The following is a 22439-nucleotide window of genomic DNA, read 5'->3' as shown; positions in this document are numbered from 1 at the left end:
AGCCTGCTTCTCCCTCTGCCTGCCACTCCCCCTGCTTGTGCTCTCTCTCTCACTCTCCCTGATAGATAAATAAACAAACAAATAAATAAACAAAATACTGAAAAAAAAAAGAAATAAAATATTTTAAAAAATAAAAATAGGGGCACCTGAGTGGCTCAGTCGGTTAAGTGTCTGCCTTAGGCTCAGGTCATGATCCCAGGGTCCTGGCATCAAGCCCCGCATCGGGCTCCCTGCTCAGGGGGGAGCCTGCTTCTCCCTCTCCCTCTGCTGCTTCCCCTGCTTGTGCTCTTTCTCTCTCTCTGTCAAATAAATAAATAAAATCTTTAAAAATAAAAATAAATAAATAAAAGTTCATTCCCTTTGACACAGCAATCCACCTCTAGAGACCTCCTCGACAGACTGTATAAATATAAAGCAGACACAAGCTTTGTTTAAAGAAGGAAAAACTGGAAACAACCCAAGTGTCTCCCAATATGAAATTATAATATATCCACATGACAGTCCTCACAGACTGAGATAAACTTGTAATTACTGACATAGAAAAGCCTCCAGAATACTATGTTCAGATAAAAAAAGAAAAAAAAGTTGCACAATACCATGCATAATGAGGATACTTTAATAAAAATGGTAAATACCAGTATAAGCACAGGAAAAAAGCAATTATTGTCAAAGGTGAGAAGGGAGTATATAATAAGAGACTTTCTTTTTATAATTTCTATATTTCTATCACCAAAGACGCTGAAATGCTCTTAGAAAACAGATGCAGGAAAGCAAAAACATTCTCAAAGAGCTTAAAAATGTTAGGTAATCAGAGACAGTGCCATCATAACAGATGCTTAAATAGAGGGTTTACTTTAAATTTAAAGAAAAACTGAAAATAAACTTTTCTTACAAATTGTATCACTTAAAACATAATTTGGGAATGTTAAACACTAATTCCTAACTAAAAATGACATTTATAGGATACACCCTGGTGCTGGCCAATATGAGGTTTCCTTAAATCCTAGTATTTCATATAAGCTTAACCATTAATCCTTCCTAAAACTCAGTGATTATAATTTAACTTTATAAGGTTAAGCAAGTCTTCCATGTACTATCCCATGTAACTTTTTCAAATACAAAACATTTGTTCAGTAAGGAAACTATAAAAACATATAAATTATACTGCAGGGCTTGATGAAAAGGCTCTCTATATACAGGTAGATAGAGTTCATCTTAGAAAGAACACACGCACAAAGAAACTTAATCATCCAGAGATGCCATTCCATTCTCTTACAGTTGTGTTACACAGCACACTGCGTGTTTATAAATACCATTCAATTGTGCATGAACTGAAAAAAGAAGTGTGTATTTAAAAAAAGTCCGTGAAGACACCGGGGAGTGGCGCGTGCCTCAGAGAGGTACAAGAACGCTACAGAGCTCACAAGAACTGCTGGCTCCAGCTGGCTCAGGGCACCACTGGAAACAGCTCCTCCCCTCAGAAAGACAGGATGGTCTTGTTAATGATTTCCACCGACTCCTGAACCTCATCCTCTTTGATCACAAGCGGAGGGGCAAACCTGATGATGTCGCCGTGGGTCGGCTTGGCCAGGAGTCCATTATCTCGAAGTCGTAGACACACCTTCCAAGCATCATAATCTAAAGAAAAATGGCCAAACATGCATGCTGATGAAAGACAAATGTTTGAGCATCCCCTTGCAGTACAGATGGGCTAGAGCCACCTGGCAGAAGAAAACTCCCAGGGCCTACTAGAGAAAGACGTTCAGAGTTGCAAGAGCACTTTGTTCTTATTCTCAAAAATGAGGTTATTTTTCAGCAAGTGCATAACTAGGTTTGGATGGTCTGATCAGACATACAGACTTATTCGTTTTTCAAAAATGAAAAACACCAGGCAAAAAAATTATGTGCTAAGGCTGTCGTATTAATTATGAGGAACCAGTGCAAAAAGAATTTGGGCAGGACACAGAGAAGTTAACAGGCAGAGAATGAGCAATACTCAAACTCAGGGAACACTACACATTCCTAAGATGGATTTGCCTCCTGAGCTTGTGGAAAGAGACTGTCCTCATTTTAGAGTATGATTCTCAACTCTGGCTGCAGGTCAGAATCACCGAAAGGGTTCGGCCAATGCCTGGGCCCCACCCAGACCCATCAAATCAGAATCTCCGAGGGGAGGCTGTTTGGATTGTTTTTAAAAGTTCCTCGGGGGGGCGCCTGGGTGGCTCAGTCAGTTAAGCATCTGCCTTCGGCTCAGGTCATGATCCCAGGGTCCTAGGATCGAGCCCCACATCGGGCTCCCTGCTCCGCGAGAAGCCTGCTTCTCCCTCTCCCACTCCCCCTGCTTGTGTTCCCTCTCTGGCTGTGTCTCTCTGTCAAATAAATAAATAAAATCTTTAAAAAAATAAAAAAATAATAATAAAATAATAAAATAAAAGTTCCTCAGGGGAAAAACTAAAAAAAGAAAAAACAGAAAAGTTCCTCAGGCGGTGCCTGGGTGGCTCAGTCAGTTAAGCGTCCGACTCTTGGTTTCGGCTCAGGTCGTGATCTCAGGGTCCTGGGCTTGAGCCCTATGTTGGGCTCTGCGCTCAGTGTGGAGTCCGCTGCTTAAGATTCTCTCTCTCCCTCTGCCCCCCCACTTGCCGCACGCGCTCTCTCTCTAAAATAAATAAATAAAATAAAAATGAAAACTTCCTCAGGTGATTCTGAAGTGTTGCCAAGGTGGGAATCACTGCTTTAAAAGGAAGGGTTATCACAGGAAAATCCAGCAAGGAGCCCTTGAGGGCCAGTACAGATGATGTACTGAGACAGCCCACACTCAGCAAGTGGCGGTGGGGGGGTACTCCGGTCACCGCCATCACTGTCACGCGTCACTCCGACTGCTACTCCTGCCACCTTCACTGTCATACCAAGTCCTGCAGGGAGGCGGGGAAGACAGTGAACAGGAAGCTTCCCGGGAAATGCCATGTGCAGGCTGTGGCACCAAGTGCTGCGTCACAAGCCCAAGACAGAACAATAAGTGACGTCGCAGAGTAGTTCAGTCCTTCCTGGAGGAAAGGGCTCTATTTCCACAGGCCATTAACAGAAGTCAGATGAGACTCTGCCTAACAGACCTAGTCAACAACTTCAAACAGGGGAACCCAACAACCAGATAAAATAACACAAGTGTTTCAGTCCTTCCCATAAAAATAACATCTGGAGTAAAATGTTCACGTCTGTACCTTTGGTTTCCCGAATAACAATAGCATTTAGCAATCCTTTCCCCCTGACAGCTGTGACGATGTCAGACGGCAGCTTCATGAGCTCATTCCTCAGGATATTACCCATCTTCTCTGCATTTTCGGCCAGGTTTTCTTCTTCCAAAACCTGTGTTTAACGAGAAATTACTCAAGTGCTAAGATTGCCCTGGTTTAGGTCATTCTTTAGAAAGGAACATGGACGATAAGCAAAGGAAGAACACAATCAGATAAAGACCAGAGTCACTGAACTTTCATTTGTTTTCCAAAGTCTATCCCAGTTTCACTTTTCTTTTAAGTACGCTCCGCACCCAGCGTGGAGCCCAACGTGGGGCTTGAACTCACGATCCTGAGATCAAGACCCGAGCTGAGACCAAGAGTCAGATGTTTGACTGAGCCACCCAGGCGGCCCAACCAGTTTAGTTTCTAGTTAAACATATACAAGCTCAAACAGAGCTTGCTTTAGTCACAAATCCATCATCAATCTGATTTCATGGCAAAATAAGAATGAAAATTTAATGTAACTGATATCTTATTAGTTGAATAAATCAATGGACTGAATATACTTTAATTTTTAAACTACAGGTTCATTTACTTTTTTCCCTAAAAAGTCCATCCTTGGAGATCACATAATTTTATGCCTTGTAGTAGGTCCCCAAGGCATAAGTCCAAAAGTGTTCAAATCTACACTTTAAAAAAAAAGGAGGGGGGCACCTGGGTGGCTCAGTCAGTTAAGCATCTGCCTTTGGTTCAGATGGTGATCTCAAGGTCCTGGAATCCAGCCCTGCATCGGGCTCCCTGCTCAGTGGGAGTTTGCTTCTCCCTCTCCCTCTGTGCACTCTCTCTTACTTCCTCTCAAAATAAAATAAACAAAATCTTAAAAAAAAAAATTGGCCTTGTGGGCCAGGTCTGCTCACAGAGTAAAAGCTCTGAAAGCCACCCAGGGCCTCTGGCCCCAAAGCTCCAGGTGACTGCAACTCGGAAGCCCCCAGGAGTCCCGTCTACAAGACCAAGGTTATATTACTTTTTGAGAATGCCTTGCCCCTAAAGTCCCTCCTCTGGACTTCATGTTCTGTGATACTTGGCAATCATTATATTTCTCATTACGCTCCTGGGCTCAAACGTAAAAGCCACGTCGACACCACCCAGACAAACAGACACCAGACAAATGGTCTGAATCGGCTGTTACCTCCAGGGCCGCAATGGCCACTCGGCAGCCCAGCGGGTTGCCTCCGTACGTGGACCCGTGCTCCCCCGGCTTAATGGTCAGCATTATTTCATCGTCACACAAAACCGCCGACACCTGCAAGACAGAGAATTCAGGACCAACCAAGTAATTTCCTGGACTGACCATTCCCACTCTCAGCAAATATTTATGAAGCTGGTATTAAATGTGACATGAAGCTTCCACAAACAAGGGCTACGCATCTTTCATCCTAACTGCCAGGGACGAACCAGTGATAACCTGGGCTCAGTGTGAGCCTGTCAGGCACATTTTGATGGCTCCGAACAAGAGCATTTCGGAACCAAGAAGAAAGCGGTTTCTGCAATGACAGAATTTAGAATTCTTTCCACTTGCAAAGTGAAATGCCTGGTTTAACTGCCTAGAAAACAACAGTCGTGCGCTATGTTCAGAGCCCTTTACCTGTCATCCGGTACAATGACTGGCTCTGAACAGTAAACTCAAGGACGAAGCTACAACAAAACATTACTCTTTTCCCAACCTCTGCATGAATCAGTCACAGTTTTAGACAATTAGTAATGCTAGGTTTCTGAACAATGGGAAAAAGCACAGGCTTCTACAGAAGTACTTTCGGGTAAAATGCTTCCATCCAAAACAAATGCCAGAGCAAATTCCAAGGTACACTCAGTTCTCCGGGTAAAGTTAACTAAGCCGATCGACCCCCTGGAATGCTAAAATGTTTCCATTACACGTTCAGGGAGCCTTGCAGCGCACTTCATATAACCAAGCCACGGGAAAGGCACATTGTCACAATCGGCTGACGTAAAAATATCTTAAGGGCAGACTTCACAAGAGTAGGGACTAAAAAGAAGCTGAACCTTCAACTTACAGGGTACAAGCCACCGGAAAGCGCCTTTCCCAGAAGAACCACATCAGGTCTGACCCCTTCATGATCCACAGCCAGCCACCTTCCAGTTCTGGCCAATCCTGTCTGTATCTCATCAGCAATAAATAGAACCTGTTGGAAAACAAGGGAATACATTAATTACTGATTTTGTTTCCACAGGACAAACAGTGAACCCTTCCCCACACAAATCTGTCATTCTGACATTCCCTCAGATTGGTGAGAACCTTTTAATTACCGATTTAAGTTCAACAGCATCCTATGGAAATCCTGCAGACACACAATTATCTCCTGTGTCAGGCCACTCCCTCCCTGCGGCCCATTCTGCTCTATTCCGCAGGGTTTGGATAGAACTACTCTCTGGGAACAGATTAATTCACTTGCTTATTCCAAACATTTCTTAAACAGTTACTTCTTAAATATGTACTAGCTCGGTGGGAAGAGGAAGAGAGCAGAGGGACACAACCAGGGGCCTGGGGAGGACCACAGCACAGGCTGCTGGGGTGGAGAGGAAGAAACCACCCTTGGGCCCGGGGAAGTCTGCAGCTCTGCCTGAGCCCAGGCTTGGCCACTTTCCAGGGCTAGTAAAAAGTCAGCTTCTGTGCCTGCTGCTGACAGAGCGCACTAGAAAGTTCCATCTTCCCCCTAGTGGAAAGGTGATGTCATCTTTGCTTCCACACTACCAGCCCAGCCCTGAGTGAGGTAGGCAGGCGCAAGGTGGGCGACCTGGTGCCGGGTGCACAGCTCTCGCACGCCCATCAGGTAACCGGGCTCTGGAACGACGACGCCCGCCTCACCCTGAATTGGTTCCACCATGAATGCGGCAACGTTTGGATCCTGAAGAACACGCTACAAAAAGATATGAATATGTTTTAGTAGCTTCCTTTTTAACCTATTTGGTTAAATAGGCTAAAAATAAGTTAAATCTAAAATCACACACTGCCTATATTTTTACATTAAGTATGCTAATTAAGTTTTTGTACTAACTTATACCTGACATCAAAGTATAACATTTCCGGGTGGCACAGGCGGTTGGGTATCCGACTCTTGGTTTTGGCTTAGGTCAAGGCTGAGGTCTTGGGACTAAGCCCATGCATCAGGGTCTGCACTCCAGGCAGAGTCTGCTTGGGACTCTCTTTCCCTCTCCCCTTAAACTTTCCCTGCCAACATGCGCTCTCTCTCACTCTTAGAATGGATGTAAAGCTTTACTTTTTTTTAAAGATTTTATGTATTTATTTGACAGAGAGACAGTGAGAGAGGGAACACAAGCAGGGGGAGTGGGAGAGGGAGAAGCAGGCATCCCTCTGAGCAGGGAGCCCGATGTGGGGCTCGATCCCAGGACCCTGGGATCATGACCTGAGCCAAAGGCACATGCTTAACAACTCGACCACCCAGGCGCCCCGGATGTAAATCTTAAAAAAAAAAAAAAAACCACGAAGTATAACATTTCTGACACCCAGTTACCAAGAGCTCCATATATTCCAGCTTTAAGCTACTCTAGCCTATATTTTTTTTAAGATTTATTTATTTATTTATTTATTTATTTATTTATTTCTTTGACAGAAAGAGCAAGCGAGCACACAAGTAGGCAAAGCGCAGGCAGAGGGAGAGAGAGAAGCAGGCTCTCCAGTGAGCAGAGAGCCCGATGGGGGACTCGATCCCAGCACTCTGGGATCACGACCTGAGCCGAAGGCAGACAAAGGCAGATGCTCAACTGACTGAGCCACCCAGGCTCCCCAATATCCTTTATTTTCTAATACATAGTTAAATGTACTATAAAAACTAAAAAACATAGCTTTTTACTTTTTTGTTTTTAAGGATTTTATTTATTTATTTGACAGAGAGACACACAATGAGAGAGAGAACACAAGCAGGGGGAGTGGGAGAGGGAGAAGCAGGCTTCCCGCGGAGCAGGGAGCCCGATGTGGGGCTCGACCTGGGATCATGACCCGAGCCGAAGGCAGACGCTTAACAGTTGAGCCACCCAGGCTCCCCAATATCCTTTACTTTCTAATATATAGTTAAGTGTACTATCAAAACCAAAAAACATAGCTTTTTATTTTTTTTTTTTTTAAGATTCTATTTATTCATCTGACAGAGAGAGAGCACAAGCAGGGGGAACAACAGAGGGAGAGGGAGAAGCAGACTGCCCACTGAGCAGGGAGCCCGACATGGGGCTCAATCCCAGGACAGAATCCCAGGATCATGACCTGAGCCAGAAGACAGACGCTTAACCGACTGAGCCACCCAGGCACCCCCAAAACATAGCTTTTTAAAAGACATTTTCAGTGAATCTTTTTATTTTACAAGTCCTCCACTCATAATTTTAAAAGGCTAACTCAAAACTGAGTCATTTTACCTAATAAAGTAATTAAACATACACTATCCAAGTTACTTATGTAGGATACAAAGGGAAAGTAGCTGGTTCTCAGGATTAGACCATGGCACCTGACTTCCCCATGCTGAAAACTAATTGACCATTACAGAGACCAGTCTGAAATCTTGGCCCAACTTATGTTAGACAGACATTCATTACAGTCCCATATCTATTTTCAATTCATACATTCAACAAATTTAATTTCTATTTACTCTGAGCTAAAGCACTGTGAGGCTAAGTGCAGTACCTCAAGAGCAGGCAGATCATTATATGGAATGATTTCAAAACCTGGCATAAATGGTCCAAAACCATCATAACTGCTTGGGTCTGTGGAACTAGAGATAGCTGACAATGTTCTCCCCCAGAAGTTTCCAGCTGAAAAAGAAAAAAAAACAGAGATTATTTCAAACAAACCCCCAAACTTAATAAGCACTGTCCCCAAAAAATACCTTAAGAAGTTTGATTTTTTTAAAAAATGAGGTTTTGCTTTACAGAGCCTCCAGTGAGCTTTCATTTGTTAAAATAAAACCTGATAAAATAAAACCTGATATTAGAAAAAAAAAAACACACTGATATTAAACACCATGGCTCACACAACCACCAAGGCATGGCCTTGCAATTGCTATTATAGGCACTTCTCTACTGAATCTCCGACTGTAATCTAGAGCCCCAGAGGATAAATACTTGTCTTTTCTTTCAATAATCCCAAACCCTAACAACTGAGGCATTCAACATATGTTTTTCTAGACACAGTGAATTAATAGCAATAAGAGAAAAAGAATATTCTTTACAGAGAATTAGTATTTTCCTTTTAAACACCCAATACTACAGAATGAACTTTAAATTTCATTTGCAGATGAATGGATAAAGATGTGATATATATATATAATGGAATATTATGCAGCCATCAAAAAATGAAATCTTGCCATTTACGACAGGGATGGAACTAGAGGGTATTATGCTGAGCGAAATAAGTCCATCAGAGAAAGACAAATATCATATGATCTCACTGATATGAGGAATTTGAGAAGCAAGACAGAGGATTATAGGGGAAGGGAGGGAAAAATGAAACAAGATGAAGCCAGAGAGGGAGACAAACCATAAGAGACTCTTAATCTCAGGAAACAAACTGAGGGTTGCTGGAATGGAGGTGGGTGAGAGGGATGGGGGGGGTGGGTGATGGACACTGGGGAGGGTAGGTATTATGGTGAGCGCTGTGAATTGTGTAAGACTGATGAATCACAGACCTTACCCCTGAAACAAATAATACATTATATGTTAATAAAAAAATTTGAAAAAAATTTCAGGGGCGCCTGGGTGGCTCAGTCGTTAAGCGTCTGCCTTTGGCTTGGGTCATGATCCCAGGGTCCTGGAATTGAGCCCCACGTCAGGTTCCCTGCTCGGCGGGAAGCCTGCTTCTCCCTCTCCCACTCCCCCTGCTCTCTTGCTGTGTCTCTGTCAAATAAATATATAAAATCTTTTTTAAAAATTAATTAATTAAAATAAAATAAAATTTCATTTGCAGAAAACATCCTCAGGCAATCTAAACACTTTCAATTTTGCCTTCCTTGGTATTACAATCTTTTTTGAGCTAAATGACTAACATTGTTCTTTGTTCAGAAACATCTTTTTACCCATTAATTTATTTCATTAAGAAATCTGAGGCCCTACTATGTGGGGCACTGTCTTTGGTGTTGGGGACAGAGTGGTCTTCATGGAGCTTGCTTAAAAGCTAGAGGGAAGAAACACCATAACCTGAATCAGAGTAAAGCAAATGCTTAAGATAATTTGAACTGGTTACATTCAAGCAAGGAAAGAAACAATGTAGAATAACAGAGAGGCTTGGGGGTTCCCCTACTTTTTTTTTTTTAATAGCTTTCTACCGCCTCTACGAGCACCAACTCAATTAACCCAGTACTGAATTACTGTGTTTTTGGCTTAAAGCGTCCCTAAACACTACTCTTGCAAAGGATCTCTCACTATGAGTGATCCCCACTCTTCTTGTCCACCAGTCACAGCACATTGATTTTGAGCAGGCTTGTGTAAGAGAAAGTGCACCAGAGGCGCCTGGGTGGCTCAGTCAGTCAAGTGTCCAACTGTTGGTTTTGGTTCAGGTCATGATCTCAGGGTTGTGGGAATGAGCCCCACAACGGGCTCTGCACTGGGCATGAAGCCTGCTTAAGATTCTCTCTCTCTCCTTCTCCCTCTGCCCCTCCCCCTGCCTCAGCAAGTGCACTCTCTCTAAAAAAAAAAAAAGAGAGAGAAAGAAAAGAAAATGCACCAGTCAGCCCAGGAGCCTAACTGCTCTCCCCCACGCAGCCTCAGGAAGTCTCCTCCTCTGTGGCTTACTCTGCGGGGGGGGGGGGAGGGGGGGTGGATTTCAGTTGGGAACAGTCTTCTCTGTCTCTACCCCACTGACTCACCAACTGCTTTCAATACTCAGGTGAAAACACCTTTGCACCGTTTGGCTAATATGTAAGAGACTAATACAGTCTGTAAGAATGAAAATCACCAGAAATGCCATTTTTGTTTGCAAGAAAACAGTTATGTTATGCCGTCCTACTACTAAGGCACAAGATTCTAAAATGGCAGGTCACAGAGCTGAGCAAAGATTTCTTCTTTGCGAATAGTTAATTTGTCACCCCCAAATACCAACTACATCTGGCCATCAGAATATTTAACAATTTCAAGTACTGAAAGAATGCATTTTGACCATGTGCAATGACAAATTTATCCATACTTTATGTTTTTAAAAATTAAAATCAAAACTTTATTAAAAAGGCAGAACCTATCAACTGAACATCATTAGAAAGATTCCAAGAGTCAGATTATATCATGCAGAGGACAAACTTGTGGTTCCCAGAGAGGAGGTGGGTGGGGGTATGGGTGAAATAAAGGGCATCAAGAGCACACTTATCACAATGCGCAGAGGAATGTACAGAATTGCTGAATCACTACGTTGTATACCTGCAACTGCCAGGACACTGTATGGTAATTATACTTCAATTAAAAAAATGAATAAAAAGTACAACTAGTAATAATAAATAAGAGAACAAAGGAAACGTTTGGAGGTGGTGGAAAGGGTAGCGGCATAGATTGTCATGGTGGTTTCACGGGTGAACACCTATCTCCGAGCTCAGCAAGTTGTCTACATCAATTACATACATCTTTTGGTATGTCAAAAAAATAAAAGCAAAATTTAAATAAATAAGATGCCAATACAGGGTGGGTACGGAGGACAAAGGTCAGATTCCATCATCTGAAGTAACTGTTCGTCTCCCGAATCAGTATCCAAGTCATTCCTCTCAACCATTCCCAGAAACCTATCCAGGGCAACTCCAGCCCTCCTCTTGCAACAGTTTCTGAGAACATGATACAATAACACATCAAATACTAAGATTCAAACTCCATATCACACCGAGGACACGGGCCCCATTCTAACACAACCCAACCTCAACAACCCGCCTGGGTGGCTCAGTTGGTTAAGCGACTGCCTTCGGCTCAGGTCATGATCCTGGAGTCCCGGGATCAAGTCCCACATCGGGCTCCCTGCTCAGCAGGGAGTCTGCTTCTCCCTCTGACCCTCTTCCCTCTCGTGCTCTCTATCTCTCATTCTCTCTCTCTCAAATAAATAAATAAAATCTTTAAAAAAAATTAAAATTAAAAAAATTTTTTAAAAAATGCTCTACTGGTAAAGACCATCTACTTAATGAGAAACCTGCTATGAAAAAAATCCAATAAACAGATGATAAATAAATCATACAGTCATTCATTTTAGGGAGTGAGGAGTAGGGAGTTACTTAGCAGAGAAAAATCCCGTTTATGTAGAAATATTGGAAATAACCCCAAAAGAGGAAATCTCTCAATTTTTATGAAACATTTAGCAAATAATATATAGCAGAGGAGGCAAACACACTGGAAATATTCCATCAGTAAATTGAAATATGACATCGTATGATGACATCACAAAGGCTAATGTTGAATTTCACATACCTGCAAAAACAATCTTTGCTTTGTACTTTGGGATACCCTTAACAGTATATCCCCACCTACGAGCAAGTTTGCAAGCGGTCTCTCCAGCCTCCACTCCTATCAAGAAAGAAATTTTTTCAGTTAAAAAAAAATTTTAAATCATCAAAAAGTAGTAAGATTGTTTTCTTGGCTATTTAACCTAAAAAGGAAATGTTTTACCTGTATTCATAGGAAGAACTTTGTGGTAGTTGAAAAGTTTAGTAATATACTCTTCGTATTCACCAAGCACATTATTATAGAAAGCCCTGGATGTTAAGGTCAGTTTGTCTGCTTGACTTTTCAGAGCACTCACAATCTTTGGATGGCAATGCCCTTGGTTGACAGCACTGTAAGCACTCAGGAAGTCAAAGTATTTTCTGCCTTCTACATCCCATACATAAATACCTAAATATATAAAGAGAGTTATTTTAGAAAATCACTGAGTTACATAAAGTTCAAAGATTAAGACTGTTGGCAAGCCTTCTGAATACCTACACATGAACCTTTACTTAATACAGAATTGTGGTTAAGGCATGTTTTAGCTCAAGCATAGTCTGGTTGGTTATAAATAATCTGGTTTATAAGGAATTATATTTTATCTGTCCAGCTTGAAATTACACCTTTAGCAAGAACATAATAACATGAAAAGGTTTATAAACTCTGGAGTGAAACCCTCACTCCTAGAAAACTGGCATTTGGAATTTAAAAGCAAAATTATACATAACATAAAAATCATGATTAGTTAAAAAAAATCATGATTAGTTGACTGTAACTATCAACAGAATGAGAAAATATATTTCCAAATCACAAACCTATCTACTAAGGATCTACTATCCAAAACACACATCTAACAAACAACCCAATTCAGGGGCGCCTGGGTGGTTCAGTCGGTTAAGCGGCTGCCTTCAGCTCAGATCATGATCCTGGAGTACCGGGATTGAGCCCAGCATCATCGGGCTCCCTGCTCAGCGGGGAGTCTGCTTCTCCCTCTCCCTCTGCACCCCCACTCGTGTTCCCTCTCTCTCTTGCTCTCTCTCTCTAATAAATAAAATCTTTAAAAAAAAATTCAAAAATGGGCAAAGAACATGAATGGACATTTCTCCAAACAAGATATACAAATGACCAAAAAGCATATGAAAAGATGCTCAATATCTCTATTACTACAGAAATGCAAATCAAAATCTCAATGATAGCATTCTACACTCATAAGGATGGTTGTAAGAAAGAAAAAAAGAAAGAAAGAAAGAGAGAGAGAGAGAGGGAGGGAGGGAGGAAGGAAGGAAGAAAACAAGTGTTGGCAAGGACAAGGAGAAACTGGAACTCATGTATCACTAGAAACTACAACTCATATATATTTTAAAATGGTGCAGCAGCTGTAGAAAACAGTTGGGCACCCCCTCAGCAAGTCACACATAAAGTTACCATCTAACCAAGCAATTCCACACCTAGGTATATACCCCAAAAAAGTGGAAGACATGTGTTCAAACAAAAATTTGTACACAAATGCTCATAGCAGCACCATTCACAACAGTCAAAAGGTGGAAACAACTCAAATGTCCATCAACTAATGAATGGATAAACAAAATGTGGTCCATCCATATGATGAAATATTATTCAACCATAAAAAGCAATGGAGTACTAACACATGCTACATGGGTGAGCCTTGAAAACATTACACTTAGTCAGAGAAGACAGACACAAAAGACCATGTGTTGCAGCCATTCCATTTATATGAAATATCCAGAACAGGCAAATCCACAGAGACGGAATGCAGGTTAGTGGCTGCCGGGGTTTTAGGGAGAGGAGAGACTGTAGAGTGACTGTTTAATAGGTATAGGGGGCCCTTTGGGGGTAATAAAGTCCCAGGACTAGCTAGAGGTGATAGTTCTACAATACTGTTTATGTATTTAGTGGTACTGAACTCAACGATAAAAATGGTAAATTTTAAGTTATGTATGCTTAAAAAAAAATTTTTTTAATTGGCTATAGATTTTAAAAATGTACTGGGTAGCTTACCAGCTAACTTTTACCATGTACTTAACATACTGTGTTAGGTACTTCTGTATCTTATCTCATCAAAAAAACCCTATTTAAAAAACAAAACAAAACACCCCTGAAAGTATTACCATCCTACAGTACAAAGATATGGAAAGAGATGCTTGGATTTAGAATTAGCCCAAGCTGGCACATACAGAACAGGACTTGACCCCAGGCACTCAGATTCCAGAACCCACACTCTGCTAGTACAGGAATATTTTTACAGTTTCCAAATTCATAACACAGAAGTCTAGATTTTCATTTCTTCAAAATCTAGATTACAGTGCTGGTCCTAAATAAAAATACAGCAAAATGATAAAGATGTTTTAATACTCTTATACACCATCTTCTGGCCCAAAGCTAAGAAATAAACTTTGGTTTTATTAGGTTAAGGCTGGTATTTCAAAATGTGCATTAAATCACCACTTGGCAAATATCAGTAATCATTTATTCAGGTAGAGGATAATTAATGGATGTTAAAAGTGTGAGTAAAAGTTTGCAGAGTCTCAAATCATGTACCCACAAGATATTCAAAAGGACAAAATAGTACCTTTGTAGTGAAGAAGGCTGGCAGTCACTACCTTACCAGCCAACTCCAAAATGAGGTTCATTCTACAAAATTATTGACCTGTACTATTCAAAAACATCAAGATCAAGAAGACAAAGAAAGACTGAGGAACTGCTCTGGATTAAAGAAAACTAAACAGACCTGAAAACTGAATGTAACCCATGATCTGAGATTTTCCTTTTACGCTAGGACAACAAATGAAATCTGGATCAGGTCTGTAGATTAGATAATGGTGCCGTATCAACGTTAATTTCCCTATCTTGACAATTACACTACTGTTTGAGAAAAGTCCTGTATTTCAGGAAAGACACACTAAGTATTTAGGTGTAAAGAGGCATCACATGTCTGCAACTTCCTCTCAAACAGTTCAGGGAAAAAATGTAGCACGTGTGTGCGTGCGTGCATGCGCGCGCGCGCGTGTGTGTGTGTGTGTGTAGAGAAAATGATAAAGTAAATGTGGTAAAATGGTAGCACTCAAGAAATCTGCATGAAGGCGCCTGGGTGGCTCAGTCATTAAGCGTCTGCCTTTGGCTCAGGTCATGATCCCGGGGTCCTGGGATCGAGTCCCACGTCAGGCTCTCTGCTGAGCAAGGAGCCTACTTCTCCCTCTCCCTCTGCTGCTCCCCCTGCTTGTACTCTCTGTCTGTGTCAAATAAATAAATAGAACCTTTATAAAAAAAAGAAAGAAATCTGAGTGAAAAGAAAGAAATCAATCAATCAATCAATCAATCTGGGTGAAGAGTAATAGAAAATTCTTTGGGTGCCTGGTGGCTCAGTCAGTTGAGCGTCTGCCTTCAGCTCAGGTCATCATCCCGGGGTCCTGGGATTGAGGGGTCCTGGGATTGAATCCTGAGCTGGGCTCCCTGCTCAGCAGAGAGTCTGCTTCTCCCTCTCCCTCTGCCCCTCCCCCAGCTTGTGCTCTCTCTGGCTTTCTCTCTTTCTCTCTCTCTCTCTCTCTCTCTCTCTCTCTCAAATAAATAAATAAATCTTTAAAAAATAAAAAGAAAATTCTTTGTACTATAATTGCAACTTTTATTTAAGCCTAAAATTATGCCAAAATAAAAGTTAAAGGAAAGAGGGGCGCCTGGGTGGCTCGGTCATTGAGCGTCTGCCTTTGGCTCAGGTCATGATCCCAGGGTCCTGGGATTGAGCCCCGCATCGGGCTCCCTGCTCAGCAGGAAGCCTGCTTCTCCCTCTCCCACTCCCCCTGCTTGTGTTCCCTCTCTTGCTGTCTCTCTCTCTGTCAAATAAATGAATAAAATCTAAAAAAAAAAAAGTTAAAGGAAAGAAACGAGAGCACTATTATAGTACTTTCCTTATGTATCTCACATTCCCTCCTAGCAAGGTCCATAATGGTAAAGACAATGAGTTCATCTTTGTATTCCCCCCCGGACCTAAGACTGCAAGCACTAGATACTCAATAAATGTTGAATTAACTATATCTGCAATATAGAAATTAAATGCATCTGGAAAAATGTATACTGAGAAAACTTAAAAACAATTTTTATAAAAGGTTTCAAGCAAAAGGGAGAAGGGGCATTGGATTAATTCAAAAATGTACCTTTTCCTCTCTCCAGGGCTACAGGTAAAGGATGATAGTTGTGTGCACCATATTTAGATTCTCGCTCAAAAATGTAATCGGAAGATGGAGGGCCTTGGATTGTCTTTTTAGTCGCAACAGACGTAGCAAAAGCCACTGAGGAATGAACTCCACGCCGAACCACAGCAATGGTCTGCAGATGAGCTAGTCTGGAAAACATTGTGTCCTTCAAGTAGGAATACTACCCACCTGTTCAAAAAGAAGAGAAGGCAGTAAGAGTAAAAGTCTTCCCGGAGTCAGTGTATGTCGGCTTATCATGTGTTGAGCATTTACCAAAGTCCACCAAACAATCAAGAAAATGAGGGAGAACAAAGACCCAGTCCTTGCCGGGGGAAGCTTAAGGGAAATAAGCACATACCTGTTTAGAGTCAAACCTGACAAGGACTACAGCAGGATGTGCACAAAGTACTACAGGCAAGGAGCCCAAGAGAAGAGGTAAGAAAATCAGGAAAAACTCTGGACGGGAGGTCAGGGGCTCTGACTCGCACTCACACCTTTCTGTGCCACTAGAGCGTTCTTTACTAAGCACACATATTTTTTCTAAGTCATCAGTACTGAGAGTACATCAAGGACAAGGAACTCACTCCGGGGGAGTCAGGCAAGGCTGCACAGCAGAGGGGCTAGAGAGGTGGCACCTGATCTTGTGGACTGAGCACCTGTTACAAAAGGACGGCTGTGGGGCCAGATCCTTTCAAATGGGCAGTCCCCTCAGTACGCAGACCAAATCAGAGAAGGAGCGGGGATCGGGCCACACATCAGGCTCCCTGCTCGGTGGGGAGCCTGCTTCTCCCTCTCCCTCTGCCACCACACCCCCCCAACCCCTTCGCTCTTGCATTCACTCTCTCTCTCTCTCTTTCTCTCTCTCTCTCTCTGCACTCTCCCTCTCAAATAAAAAAACAGAATCTTAAAAGTTGCCAGGGGCACCTGGGTGGCTCAGTTGGTTAAACTTTGGACTCTTGGTTTGGCTCAGGTCATGATCTCAGGGGTGGTGCTCTGCACTCAGCAAGGAGTCTGCTTGTCCCTCTCCCTCCCCCTCTGCTCCTCCCCCTTCATTCAAAGGGAGGTGCGTCCTCTCTCTCTCAAATTAATAATTTTTTTTAAGTTGACAAACACTAAGCATACTTACTACATCTATATTTTTTTGTCTATACTTATTTTTTAAAAAGAGTACTTAAGTCATGTTTAGACAGAGTTCTATGAATGACAATCAAATGACACAACCTCCTAGCACTCAATCTGAGCTGCCAAATTAGTAAAAACTTAATCCTTGGAGCTTGGCTTACTTCCCTTTCAGCTTGGCATGACATGGTAAATCCAGCATGTTCAGGAATTCACAGTTACTAAACAAAATCCAGCACTCCGTTTGCCCAAACTCACCAACTATCCTTTCTTCCCACAGTTCAGATGAGAATACGGATTTTTAATCTGAGATGCAGGGATGGTGTTCAGAGGATCCAGTAACTCCTGAAATAAAATGCAGAATCGTACACACAAGTGCATTCTCCTAAGGAGAAGGTCCCTAGCTCTCACCAGGTTTTATCTGGGGGAGGCACGTTATATAGGAACTAGCAGACAGGGGACAGTGGCTAGCAAAATGCAAGGTCTAGCTATACAAAATGAGACAGAACTTCCCCCAAAATACTACTGTGAAGTCTAAAACATGGATTTTAACTTTATTTCTTGGCCTTTTATGCTCTACACAGTAAGAATTAATGCTCTGTTCGACCAACTAAAAAATTAACAATTTCTGCCTTGATCAAATTAGCAATAAAACACAGCATTCCATGGTGGTACTCTGAACTAAAACCCTTTTTGAAAAGAACTGTAGGGGTGCCTGGGTGGCTCAGTCAGTTAAGCATCTGCTTTCAGCTCAGGTCATGATCCAAGGGTCCTGGGGTCGAGCCTACATCGGGCTCCCTGCTCAGCGAAGAGCCTGATTCTCCCTCTCCTTCTGCTGCTCCCCCTGCTTGTGCTCTCCCTCTCTCTCTCAAATAAATAAATAAAATCTTTAAAGAAAGAAATAAAAGAACTATAGCCCTTTTCACAGCCTTAGAAGGGTTTGTACTCTTAGACAGTAATTTCACTCCTAATATTCTATCATAAATACTCAGGAATGTGGAGAAACATTCACGCATAAAAGATGTTCAACAGTAGGAGAATGGATCGACATAATCACATACATAACAACAGGCTGTCACTTAAAATAATTATAGTATAACAACACGGAGAGGTGTTTTAGGATGTGTTTACGTGAAAAAAAACATATACAATACGTTCAAGATTATAAATAAAGAAGTAGAGGCGCCTGGGTGGCTCAGTTGGTTAAGCGACTGCCTTCGGCTCAGGTCATGATCCTGGAGTCCCGGGATCGAGTCCCATGTCGGGCTCCCTGCTCAGCAGGGAGTCTGCTTCTCCCTCTGACCCTCTTCCCTCTCGTGCTCTCTATCTCTCATTCTCTCTCTCTCAAATAAATAAAATCTTAAAAAAAAAAAAAAAGAAGTAATGTAAGGGAAAACTACCTGGAAAGGCACAAAAATGTTCACTGTGATTATCTTTCTACTTCCCACATTTATAATCAGAAAAAGAATTGTTACAAATGAAGCTGAATGTCTGCCTAGGTTGTCACATTCGACAGAGAAAAAGCTTAGGCAACATATAAAACAAAACTAAGGGGAAAAGAAGTGTTTGAGAAGCTCTGAGAAAACGGTCTGTGGTTAAAAGAAAGGCAGAGGACATTTCCCCTAGGAAGTGCAGCCTGGATTACAACAAGTAGGTCTAGAAGTTCATTTGTATGAGAGAGGGTCAAATTCTAAAATAAAAACTACCCTCTCTAATGATTTTGCTATCAAGGTCTGCAGCTCTGTGACTAGAACCATGCAGGGAGGCACTACGAAAACAAACTGAGGTATTAAAAAAAATACTAAGAACTCTCTTAACTAGCATTTTTTTTTTAAGTAAGCTCTACTCCAAACGGTGGGGCTTAAACTCAAAACCCCAAGATCAAGCATCACATGCTCTATCAACTGAGCCAGCCAGCATGTTTTAAGTTCATTAACAGGTTGATATAGTGTTGCAAGTGAAAGGAGTTTTTGAAATTATCTAAATTCAACAGTCTTCATCTTATACAAGAAGTTATAACAACTTACAAAACGTAACATTCAAACATTACTAACACTCATTCTTAAGGCTTTTAAAGATGACCTCTGGATATTCAACTGGAAAAAGTCCTGCAGTTGGATGTGTGATGATGTAACCAGAATCTGTACACATATTTCTATTAAAGAACCTTCTGCAGGCGCCTGGGGGGCTCAGTCAGTTGGGTGTCTGCCTCTGGCTCAGGTCATGATCCCAGGGTCCTGGGATCGAGCCCCGCATTGGGCTCCCGGGTCAGCAGGGAGCCTGCTTCTCCCTCTCTCTCTGAGGCTCCTCCTGCTTGTGCTCTCTCTCTCTCAAATAAATAAATAAAATCTTATTAAAAAATTTTAAAAAAACTACACTGTACGTTAACTTACTGGAATTTAAATAAAAACTTTTTTTAAAAAGTGCACTTCATTAAATTTAATGGTCTTCAAGAGTCTAAATAGTATGTGTAAGCCTGACCAGTCCAGGCTGTTGTCTTGCCTTTAACCAAGCCCCACACTCAGGTGCCGGGGGGGGGGGGGGGGGGGGGGGGGGGGCGGGAACGACGCACGACAGGACAGACAAGCTGCTACTGACAGGAAAAATTTTATCATTGTTTTCAGTAATCTACATAATTCACAAAGCCCTTCTTCAAGTTGTTATTACTCCCATCTATCTAATCCATCCTGTCTACATGAAAACATACCTAAAATAGAATTTCCATAAAAGGCTGCATTTTGAAGAGTTAATTTAATTTAGCATGCACTATGAAATACAAGTTTTTTTTAAATAACTCTAAGAAAAACCAGCAGAAGTTCATCAAAAAAGCCACTTAAGGGGCACCTGGGTGGTTCAGTCTGTTAACCGTCTGCCTTTGGCCCGGGTCATGATCCCAGAGTCCTGGGATCAAGCCCTGGGTCGGGCTCCCTGCTTATTGGGGAGTCTGCTTCTCTCTCTGCCCTCTCCCCCCCTGCGCCCCTGGCTCATACTTTCTCTCGCTCGCTCTCTTTCTCAAATAAAAGCTTAAAAAAAAAAAGCCACTTAAAATATTCAACTTGTGGAGTAAATTTGGCTTTCCTGTATCGGTCAAATATTTACTTTTCTTGAGGTAACCATTCACAAATATAGTCTTTTTTTTTTAAAGTTCTACCAACAAAAATTTGTGGGTTTTTCTTTTTTTTGTATGTAATCTGGCTAAAATTCAACTCAAGTGCGTCATTGGCACATCTTAACCATTACTATTGAAAAAGGACTGGCTCTGCCAGACCACACCCTCCACACACCTCCAAAATTTGGTCCATTCCTACTTTTTTTTTTTTTTTAAGTAGGCTCGGCGCCCAGTGCAGAGCACAAGGGGGGCTTGAACTCACGACCCTGAGATCAAGATCTGCCTAACTGACCGAGCCATGCAGACACCCCAATTCCTCTCTATTTTAAAATATATGAGATTCAGGGGTGCCTGGGTGGCTCAGTTGGTTAAGAGGCTGCCTTCAGCTCAGGTCATGATCTCAGGGTCCCAGGATGGAGCCCCGCATCAGGCTCCCTGCTCAGCAGAGAGTCTGCTTCTCCCTCTGACCCTCTCCCCACCTCATTCAAATAAATAAATAAAATCTTTTTTTAAGTATATTTATCTTGATGAGTGTTAATATATGCAACTGTTGAATCACCACATTGTACACCTGAAATTAACATAACACTTTTAACTACACTGGAATTAACATTTTTAAAAATGCTTCATTAAAAAAAAAAAAACAACAAGGGGCGCCTGGGTGGCTGAGTCATTGAGCGTCTGCCTTAGGCTCAGGTCATGATCCCAGGGCCCTAGGATCAAGCCCTGTGCAGGGCTCCTTGCTCAGCAGGGAGCTTGCTTCTCCCTCTCCTCCTTGCTTGTACTCTCGTATCTCTCTTCGCACGCTCTCTCTCAAATAAATAAATAAAATCTTTAAAAAAAGAGAGAGAGAGAGACTCTACTTTCACAATCCAGAACTAGATTCTCTGAAGATGAAACCAAGATATTCTAAGAAAGAAATCTGTTGTTTATTTCAAATAGGTAAGATAAAGAAATTGGATTACATAAAGAACACTTTCAGGTTCAAACTGAGAGAACCAGTTTACCTACAGAAACTCTTACAAACCCAAAGAAGAGATTTAGAATTGAGAAAATTACAGATTAGTAATTTATTAAAGCCAATTCATTTCAAACTCACTCCTGCTTTTCTCCCTTAATTTATCTCCTCATCAAAGAGGTAAAACTGAAACCAAGAAGGTAAGAGTTACAAAAGGTGGAGGCCACAGGTTCCTGAGAACAAGTGCCCCACTGATTTCAACCAGAATGCACTGTTGACAAAGAACTCTACGGATGAAGTCTTCATGCTGAAAGCCTGTTGGCCCCAATCGCTTCACACCATCCAATTAGTCTGCACGTTACTGTAGATAAGGCTCTACTTCTGTAAGTTTTTATTTGGACAAAGACGGGAGGGAAAAACGATGTTGGGGGAGGGGAGAGATAAGCAGGTTGGAGGCAGGGCCCAGGCACTACCCGAAAGGATTCGAACCCTTTTCAAGGGTCCATCGGCGCCCTCCGCCCCATTACAAAAGCCACCGTTTACTGAGCAGTTCCCCCAAATCCAGAATGCACCCTTCTGGTAGACCTCAGCAGCCCAGGGTGCCCGCGGTGCCCGAAGCCTCCTCCCCAGACGCCAGCGCCCCAACACCTTCTCGCGAACCCGGAGGCGCGCAGCGAAGGCGCAGAGACCCCGGGGCGCTGGGGGGCCGCGGGCCGGGAGGGCGGAGGGCCGAGGACCCGCCCGGCTCCGCCTGCTCTGGCAGGCGGAGGTGCCACATCCTCAGCCTCTCTCTGCCTCCTGCCTCCCTCGGCCGCCCGCCGCTCCGGACCGGGATGCGCCGCGTGCCCCGCCCGCCGAGGCTGCGCGTCCGCCCGCTGCCCCCGGCCCCGCAGTGCCCGCCGCCAGCCGCGTAAAGCGGCCGCAGAGGCGGAGCCTGCCCCCCGGCTGAGGCCCAGCGCGCCCCCTCAGCGGGTGCCTCCCCGGACCCCCGACCCGAGACCGAGGCCGAGGCCGCCCGCGTCGGCCGCCTCGCCGGCCGCCGTCTGGGATACCCCGGTCCCGGCCCGAGCCGCGGCCCCTCCGCGATAGCGCGGGTACCTGGCGGGGCTTCCGACGCCGGCCCGGGACACGCGTCGTCGACAGCACAGCAGCGCGACGGTGGCGCGTCACAGAGCCTAAGACGCGGCTTCCGCCCCGCCCTCGGGACGCCCTCGCCACCCATTGGCTGGCGACGGAGGGCTGGGCACCAATCGCCGTGGGCCTGCCCTCCGCCCCGCCCGCCTGACTGCGGCGCCGAGCGGACCCAGCCTCCCACCGCGGTTCGAGCGGCTCCCGCATCT

At 43.3% G+C, this 22439-nt stretch overlaps 1 protein-coding gene across 2 annotated transcripts; it reads right to left on the bottom strand.

Moving 5' to 3' along the window:
- Window positions 1–598: 598 nt before the first annotated feature.
- On the bottom strand, window positions 599–22279 carry OAT (ornithine aminotransferase). Of its 2 annotated transcripts, XM_028120004.2 has the most exons (11): window positions 22198–22279; window positions 17291–17377; window positions 15875–16102; window positions 11889–12113; window positions 11691–11786; window positions 7945–8072; window positions 6047–6169; window positions 5306–5434; window positions 4423–4536; window positions 3219–3363; window positions 599–1638 (listed from the first exon to the last, which is right to left on the bottom strand). In XM_028120004.2, the coding sequence occupies exons 3-11, from the start codon at window positions 16071–16073 to the stop codon at window positions 1478–1480; spliced, it is 1320 nt and encodes a 439-aa protein (XP_027975805.1). In that variant the 5' UTR covers window positions 16074–16102; window positions 17291–17377; window positions 22198–22279; the 3' UTR covers window positions 599–1477. The 2 variants fall into 2 exon arrangements, with proteins under 2 accessions (XP_027975805.1, XP_027975806.1); XM_028120005.2 differs by lacking the exon at window positions 17291–17377 and having other exon boundaries at window positions 22198–22258.
- Window positions 22280–22439: the final 160 nt, after the last annotated feature.

Source organism: Eumetopias jubatus, unplaced genomic scaffold (genome assembly GCF_037043125.1).
Source record: "Eumetopias jubatus isolate StellerSeaLion01/CBP00866 unplaced genomic scaffold, mEumJub1_p1.0 scaffold_17, whole genome shotgun sequence".
NCBI classification, from domain to species: domain Eukaryota; kingdom Metazoa; phylum Chordata; class Mammalia; order Carnivora; family Otariidae; genus Eumetopias; species Eumetopias jubatus.
Note: the sequence above shows the minus strand (reverse complement) of the source record. Positions and strands in the feature narration are given on the sequence as shown.